Source organism: Silurus meridionalis, chromosome 16 (assembly GCF_014805685.1).
Source record: "Silurus meridionalis isolate SWU-2019-XX chromosome 16, ASM1480568v1, whole genome shotgun sequence".
NCBI classification, from domain to species: Eukaryota; Metazoa; Chordata; class Actinopteri; order Siluriformes; family Siluridae; genus Silurus; species Silurus meridionalis.
This window is the reverse complement of record NC_060899.1, coordinates 8,702,236-8,711,236: the sequence shown is the minus strand read 5'-3', so window position 1 is coordinate 8,711,236 and position 9,001 is coordinate 8,702,236. Positions and strand designations below refer to the sequence as shown.

Genomic DNA, 9,001 nt, shown 5'->3' with positions numbered 1-9,001 from the left:
TGCTGTTATAATAATTTCCACTCTTTTGGGAAGTTTTTACTCTTTTTCAAAGGAGGATTGTGGATTTGTGTTAATTCAGCCACAAGCTTGTGTGTAAGTCCGGTACTAATGTAGGGTGAGGAGGTCCGGGATGCACTCAGTGTTGCAGTTTTTACCAAATGTGTTCTATAGAGCTCTATAGCAGGCCACTCATGATGTTCCCATCCACACTATGCAAACTATATCTTCACTAAGCTTGCTTTGTGCACAGGGGCATTGTCACTCCTAGTTCAAGTGAAGCGAAAATTTAATACAACTACATGCCCCCTAACTTTGTGTTTAAACTTTGATGAAGCACCACATATGGCTGGAAAAGTCAGGTGTCCCAATATTTTTGTTCATACAGTGTATTTATTTTTTATTCCAGAGAGCTACTTTTAAGTTGTCTGTATTTTTTTTCATATAATATAATAATGATTCCCCTTAAATTGCCATTTTGATATATTTAAAGCTGTGTTTGTCTCCTTGCTGCTTAAAAATAATTTGCTCTCGTTTTAAATGTAAAACTTCTTAGATCACACCAATGCTTTCCTATTAACCAAAGCAATTATGTTGCACTCAAGCACAACAAAAAATGCACAACTTAAAGCTCACAGCATCTCAGATGAGCTAAGCCATAAAGAAACCAAAATTATTAGTAGAGGTTCATGCCATCATTTCAGAGATGTCATCTTTAACTCACAGCCGAAACTGCCGAAATCAGCACTTAAACGTGACATGAATTCACATAAACCTCACTGCTCTCCTAAGTATTATGCTTAACTATTGAACATATTTTAAGAAATAATTAGAATTAATAATTAGGCCTCCTGATTGAATTTTCACAAGTGGTGCCACATCTGGGCCTCCTGTATGAATCGAATTAACATTTCGGTTCACACTGGTAAGCGTAAGTGCTCTATCAGGCAGCTATTAATGTCATTACGAATGTCAACAGCATTTAAATTTATTCTGCTTGCTGCGTTCTTTTAAACTCTGCTGAAAACCTTGCAGAGGTGTATTGGACCTCCCCGGGGGCTTTCAGGACACACAGTGTGCATTAATAACACTAATATCCAGCTTCCTGCATTTCCACTCAGAACAATAACTCTTTAAGAGAGACTGACTGTATATCATTAAAACTAAATTGCATTTAAAATAAATGTAGAAATGTATAATTTACTGGACAAATCTTGGCCTGTCAGACTTTAAACAGAGCAGGTTGCATGTTGAATCTAAATATTTCATCAAATGTTTGATTTGAATTTATAATTTTTTTCTCTTTTAATTGAAAAGGCAACTTAGTGATGCAGTTAATGGTGAAAAATAACTTTATTCTAAAACTCTGGTACTAATATCAACCATCAGCAACAACAATCAAGGTGCAAAGTTTGTAAGACAACAAAAGGGAGGTTCATTTATTTCAGCTATTTTTAACGGTCATCAAAATTAGGTTTAAACAAACATGAACAATATTACAGTATAAAATTAATAGGAAAATGTATTGAAAAATCTCGATCTCTGCCATACAGAGCTCTATAGTTGTCTCTACAGGCTTGCAGGCGGTGTGTCAAACCAGTCAGATGGAAAATAAATGGGGCCGGCAAGTGGGTGAGTGTGTGCATGTGTGTTAGGGCATTATTTGAATATTTTCATGTTTCTCTCAGCCTGTCAGAGGCAGGGAGCTCTGCTGGGACTTTACACCAGTGTCAGAGTGGACATAATTCAGGCTCCAGCAGACTGTGTATGTGTGCGGGCGTGTGTAAGTTTCAGTATGGTCTGAAATGTCAACTGCAAGAATAGTATTACTATGCTTATGGCAGAGTGCGAGAAGGGAATAATACAAGAATGTAACTTTGAGATGACAACATAAATGACTTAGTGACATGAACTCTGCAGGAAGTCTGGCGAGCCTGTAATACTCAGCAATGAATGTCATAAAATTTATTTACATAAAAAAGGTCTTTAGTAAGATTGTTGGATTTCTGTGAATGGTGAAAACATTTTGAAGACGATAAACTAAACAGGGTTTGCATTAAAATCCCTCCTCATAATTGCTGAAAGATAAAACAAGAGGAACAGGTTCATTACCCACAGAGAGAAAGTGAACTCGTATATAATGCATGTAAATACGCTTCACACATCCTCTTGTTTGCATACATTTGGGTACTCTCAACACTTGTAGCTGTAGAGGATTGTAGTAACACCACATTACAAATTTCGGCACCTTCCTTAAAGTGTGATGTCAAAACGTACGTATCGCGCTATAGTGTCATTGTGTCACCTGTGCAAAACAAGATAGGAGAGGACAAGAGAGAATCAGATGTTTAGTGCAAGTGTAGTACCAATAACCATATCAGAAAGAAATCCCAGCAGCCGTGGGCGTAATATCCATCTCCACACCTGCAGCCACTAACATTTACAGGCTGGCTAAGAGCAGGAATCCAGCAATTGGGGTCAAGACTGGATTTCTTAGACACCAGACATTGTTGTACATTACTGCTACAGTGCTGAAAAGCTGAGCCAGATGAGACTTCTTATTGATGCCCGGATTCTATTTTGCGGGTCTCGGTGGCCTGCTCACTTTGGTGATCTTCACTTTGTTCCCAGAGATGCACGACCAGCCATTGAGGTCAGGAAGAACTTTACATTCCTCACCCTCCAAGCAAGGCTCCATCTGACACCACCACTTGAGCTGCACAATAGATGCTTTGAGAGAGAGAAAATGGGAAACTTCAGTACTGGATTTCCGATACCTATTTTTTCAATGTTGATTATTATAAAAATAGCAAAGGATTCCAGTTTAAATATACCATATCTGGTGGGAGCAGGTACTATAAAAAAAATTTGGCAAAATAACATTAATATTGTGTATATACAGTAAGTACACTTACTGTCCACTTTAAAAGGACCACTTATCCAGCTGCTCATTTATACACTTATCTAACCAGCCAGTGTGGTAATAGCACAATTCATACAACCATACAGATAGAGGTCATGAGCTTCACTGAATGTCCACATCAAACATCAGTGTAAAGAAAAAGTGTGATTTGTGTGACTTTAAACAAGAAATGGCTGTTGGTAACAGATGGAGTGGTTGGCTTGAGTATTTCAGAAACTGCTGCTCTTATGGAAATTTCGCACATAACAGTCTTTAGAGTCGAATGGTGTGAAAGCAGCAAAACATCCTATGAGTGAATGGTCTGCAGGCTGAAACAACTTCAGAGGAGAAAATTCGGACTCGGTCTAAGATGACGAGAAGTCTCTAATAACTCAATCATTCTTTACAACAGGGGTGATCAGAAAAGCATCAGTATATCGCACCATGAGATGGATGGACTACAACAGCAGAAGACCACATCTGGCTCCTGTCAGCCAAAAACAAGAATCTAAGGATATCACTGAAACAAACTTGTGAAGCTGGACAGTGTTATTTTTTCTAATCTTCAACCATCCAGTTCAGGAGAATATGTGTCCTTATAGCTGTTCAAAGCAATCTGGCCATTTTTCTCTGGCTTTTCTTATCAACAAGGCATCTGTATGAATTCTTGTGACTGTTCTGTGTGAAAGTCAGGAAATCAGCAGTTTCTGAGAAAAAAAAAAAAAAGAAAAAACAGGCACCAACAGCATGAATCTATGGAACTAACGAGTCCATAGTTCAGGTGGGGAAATCTTGTGGGGAATGTTTTCTTTACACACCTTGGACTTGTTAATACCACTCAATCATAACTTGTATGCTGTAGCCTATTTGAATATTGTTGCTGACCATTCCTTCCTGGCCACAATTTATAAAACATGTCACACAGCAAAAGTCTTCACAAACAGGTTTCATAAAAACATGACAATGAGACCAGTGTGCTTCAGTGGCCACTTCCAGTCAAAGGATCAGAATCCAATAGAAGGCATTTGGGATGCGGTAGAACAGGAGATTTGCAGCATCTCCTGCAGTGCATCTGAAGAAAAAAAAGCTGCAGGAATTACGTGATGATTCATGTCAGCATGGAAATTCATACCTCAAATCTCAGCCAGAATCTCAAGCAATGCTTACAACATTTAGTGGAATCCATACCAAAAATAAAGCAAAGGGAATAAACAAAGCTCTTTCAGAGTATTCGTATAGTGTCACGGTATTGGAAATCACAGTGTTTGAATTTCCAGGTATAAATATGACAACTATCCACAGAGGGAAACTTCATAGACAGTAGTAAGAAAATAGAAGGAGATCAGTGGTCACACCATTTACACCACTGTGGTTTAAATAATTAAATTGTAAGGTGCCCAAGTTGAAAATTCCCTTTAAAGAAAATACCTTGTCTATTTTAGAAAGACAGAAAAAAGCTTGTTGTAAACCCAATGACCCTAATGTCAAAAAGTACATTTCAAAACAAGTAAAACTTCAGTCAGTGTGCACTGTTTCTGACCAATAATCTGGCTTTACTGCATCAACGTATTAAAATCATAGTTTCGAAACTTCTTTCTGACATGTGACTGAGTGAAGTAAAGACACTTCTCAGTAAATTCAGACTTTTCATTGAATTGGTTTGTTGTCCTTCTCGAGTTTCCTGTCATTAAGAGATGTCATACCGTCCACACATGACGGTTGTGCATGGGTTGTTCCTGCCACCTGTCCTGTGAGGCATGAGCATTTGACTGTTTGAGATCTTTCCTCAATCTTATTCTTATTGCAGCAACGATGGGCAGCCACCACCTCACATGCCGCAGGTTTTACTCCACCTAAAGCAAACAGGGAGAAACGAGAGTGGTGATTATTTTTTGTACGTGCCCTACAATGTTTCGCTTTTTTGTATAGTGTGTGAAGAGAATCATTTTTGGTATTCTAGGGCCATCACATGGACATTAAATGTACTACTGGACAAAATACTGCATAAAAATTGAGGATACAAACAGAATAGTTGAAACATGTTCTCATCTGCATTTGTTTTTTTGTTTGTTTGTTTGTTTGTTTGTTTTTTTATAATTCTAAGCTTATATCATTATATAGTTTTATTTTTAAGTATGTTTTTCAAACATAATTTCAGTTAACGGTAACTGTAAATATTCAAACATACTTCTATGGATGCATTTCTTTAGAAAACAAACACAGAATGATTAAAGACCTTTTGTTGTGTTGAAATACAAATAAGCAATAACTCAGCATTCAGTATTTTTAAATCATGTTGGCAAAATATATATTTTATATTTAAAGTTGTAAAATAGAGGAGGTAAAGTTTGGTAGTAAAATAAAGTAAATGGTTTAAAAAAAATGTATGTTAAAAAATGCTTTTATGGTATTTGAAAGTATTTTGAGTGAATAAAATTGTATAAATATTTTGTTAGATATTACAAATAATTTAGGCAAGCAGCAGAATACTGATTGCTAATTAATTATGTAACTGTGGTCCTTTAAACCTCATATTAATGCCAGGGGGGGTGATATCCTGCTGGTTAATATCAAGAAATCACAGTTCCGAAAAACTTGGGTTTTAAAATACATAACCGGGAAGGAAGGTAAAATACATAACTGGTCTCTTATTTCACTCATTCTAACCACTTGAGGTGGTTAAACAACCTGGATAACACATTTTAAAAAGTGAAGGGTGACACGCAGCTAGAAGTAGCACAAGCATCCTTAAGTGTCAGGATAGGCTTTATTATCTAACCCGTTTGTAAGCTATGATGATTCCAAGACCAAAACTCTGCTGCTTTTACATTAATGGAACTAAAGTAGAGCGGGCCTACAGCTATAAGTACTTGGGAGTTGACATCTCTGAGGATCTATCCTGGCACTAGAACACTTCAACTCTGGTTAGAAAGACACAACGGTGCTTGTACTTCTTCAGTCTTAAGAAAACTCATCTGTCCCTAGGGATTCTAAGGTGTTTTTACTGCTGCATTATAGAGAGCATCCTAAACAACTCCATCACCGTATGCTATTGAGGCTCCACTGTGTGTGAAGCAAAGCACTGCAAAAAAAACACCCAACGCATCACTGGAACCCAACTACCTGCAAGTGAGCACCTTCACCACAGCAGATGTCTGTGAAGAGCTCACAATATCAAGAACTCCTCACATCCCAGTCACAAACTGTTTAACCTCCTTCCATCAAGAAGGTGATATAGGAACATACGCACCAAAACCAGAAGGTTCAAAGCAATGCTTTTTTTTTATCCTCCATCGCCATGCTGAACTTTACACTACATCGTTAGCACACTGTATAAACACTTAGTATAACTTTGGTACAGTTACGATTTCTTTTTCTTCTTCTTTCGGCTTCTCCCATCAGGGGTCTCCACAGCGGATCATTCGTCTCCATACCCCACTGTCTTCTGCATCTGCCTCTTTCAAACCAAGTACAGCTACAATGTACATATTGCATATTGTAAATTTATATACCCTTTATTCTTTACACATATTTTGTCTTACATACATCTTGCGCTCATATTTCACATATATGTATATATAAATATACAGGAGCTGAACAGTTCATGGAAACAGTTAGCAGCTGTTGGAGTGTTTCCTGGATGGCTGTTATCAATTTGACAATTATATCTGAGAAATTAAACCTAAAGGCACGGGGAACTGTCTGAGATGTCAAATCTCTCCATTCTGGCCAGCTGAGCTGCAAAGGGAATAAACATCCTAAAATCAGTCATTAAAACCAAGTAAACTACAACTGTACCTGCTATCTGTAGTGGGAAAAACATCATAATATCTAAAAGCACTGGGTCACCTGGTGTTCAGAGTTCTCAACCTGAAAGGTGGAATCTAGACTCTAGCTATTAGTTGTTTGGCCTGTAAAGCACCAATGTGAGACTGAACACACTGTGTGCAAGGAAATGATGTGTCTCAAATGGCTTATTCCTTGGTGGAAACACATAGAAGCCCACAACAGCACCCTGATGACATGGTGCCTACGCTTGTGTAACAGACAGGACCCTTGTGGTATCGGAACAAGATGTTCCAAGAGAGGTTCTGTTTGGCCATGAAGCTTTTGTGTTTACAAACCTCCACTTGTCAATCTTCAACAGCAGGCCCAAAGAGCTATCCCAGTACACAGGGCAGATTATGGAGGTGTGTTCTGGAGTTTGGCAGAGAGACATCCTATATCCTGACCTACGTGCCCAACCACTAAAGCAAGGCATTGATCTATTCTCTCACATCGGCTTCCTTTCCATAGTCAGTGTGTTCCCTACATGATTCAACATTATAAACATGCCGATAATGAATTGACTGCAGCTCTTTTATAGGAAAGTGTATTCTTGTGAGAAAGGTGACAGGAATTTTGACTCATGAGCATAGTATAGGTGTATGTGTATGAGGTATATGGTAGCTGAGCCACAAATAGATCTTTATTAGTCATTAGTAATGGTCTGAAAGTTCTCTCAAATGAGCGCTGCTGGTGTGTGTCCGGTGGTGTAATGAGTCCTGAGAGAGACACATAGACACATAGAGAGTAAGATAGAGCACTCACCTGGATGTCCTCTAGAGCTTCGGTTGCTGCTGGACACTGGCTGAGCACACACGAGCCACACACACACCAGCAGCAGCGGTGTTATCACACATAGCTTCTCAGACATCTGCTGGTGGTAAACAGGGGACCAGGACAGAAAAGGGAACACTCCTCATTTTTGTTCACTATCCAGCAGTTATTAAAGCAAGTATGTTTTCAAGTATGCATTAGTGACACCGTATTTCAGTCTAATTCAAATGTAAATGACTCACAATGCCTAAACCAGGAGTTAAAGGATTAAAATAAGCAATGGCATGAAAGGCATCTGTACAGGGGGAGAGAGACCTAGACAGAGATTAGAGTTAGTTTTAATGTTCTTTGACTTAATCGGATCTTGATCTTGACTCTCTCTAATATCCTGTATATTTACTGCTTTCCTGTTTCTTTAAATCACTTGCCTAGGGTCAGATAGTTAATGAAGAATAGAGATAATATTAGCCTCACAGCTTCACATAACTTGGCAGTCAATACAGAAATGCAAAGTTGGAGAGTTCTTAAAAAAAAAAAAAAAAAAATTAGAAAAAAAATAAAATAAAATAATAATAATAATAATAATTTAAAAAGTTTCTCCTGAGTATATTAGAACAATGCACTACATTAGTACATCTTTTGTAATGTTTTTTTTTTTTCCCCACAATGTGTTCTGTATGTCTTGTATCAATGATCACAGAGAAATAACTTATTTTTTGCTTAAATATTTATGACCAATTATTTAGCAGCATATTAAATTAAATAATACTGTATGTCAGAAAGGTAACCATGGATCTTACCGTTTGTACTCCCGTAGCTGTTTGGGGAAGAAACACCAGAAGGGCCAGGGTGTTCCAGCACTTTTAGTTAAATATCACCTTGAATCCCTGCATTAGAGGTAGAACTGTGTTCAACTGTCTGATGTCTTGATGTTCAGGAAAATCAAAAACACTTTTTTCTGCATAGGAAATGCATTTATAAACAGTGGGGAAAAAAATTACGAAAGTAAGAAAAAAGTTTAAAACAAAGTGACCTCAAGTAAAGAAGTGATCTCCAAGTTTGAGGAGTAGAGAAGGAGCTCGTGCAGAATGAGTGCTGGGTTTCGCGCGTGCAGCTCGCTGTCGCTTTTCTGTCACACCCAGTTTTCATGTGCGTGCATGCATGTGTGTCTTTGAGTGATGAGTGCTGTATCCATCACATCTCACCATCCCAAAAAAGAAAAAACACAGATTTTTTGCATTGAGTCGAGTACTATTGCATTTTGCAATATATAATGCCTATACTACAGACTTAATTTCTTTAGTTTCTTTTAGGTCGTGTGTATGTGTGTGTGGGCGAGTGATCCAGTGCACAAGGCAGGATGAGGTTTTACCCATCCCTTTAAACTTAATCAAAAGACCATCTGCTTCTCTCGTTTATTACTCTAAAGCAGATTACTTTAATGTTGATTATCAGTGGGCGAGCAGAGGATCACTGCTTTACTTATCTGCTTCATTCTGGTTG

The 9,001-nt window shown here is 38.0% G+C and overlaps 1 protein-coding gene across 3 annotated transcripts; it reads right to left on the bottom strand.

Moving 5' to 3' along the window:
* Window positions 1–1,426: 1,426 nt before the first annotated feature.
* On the bottom strand, window positions 1,427–8,669 carry LOC124399091 (chemokine-like protein TAFA-4). Of its 3 annotated transcripts, XM_046869806.1 has the most exons (5): window positions 8,532–8,669; window positions 8,299–8,385; window positions 7,490–7,595; window positions 4,603–4,752; window positions 1,427–2,727 (listed from the first exon to the last, which is right to left on the bottom strand). In XM_046869806.1, exons 3-5 carry the CDS (start codon window positions 7,593–7,595, stop codon window positions 2,573–2,575), a joined length of 411 nt encoding a protein of 136 aa, XP_046725762.1. In that variant the 5' UTR covers window positions 8,299–8,385; window positions 8,532–8,669; the 3' UTR covers window positions 1,427–2,572. The 3 variants fall into 3 exon arrangements, with proteins under 3 accessions (XP_046725762.1, XP_046725761.1, XP_046725760.1); XM_046869805.1 differs by having other exon boundaries at window positions 7,490–7,598; window positions 8,299–8,638; XM_046869804.1 differs by having other exon boundaries at window positions 8,299–8,638.
* Between the last annotated feature and the right edge of the window lie 332 nt (window positions 8,670–9,001).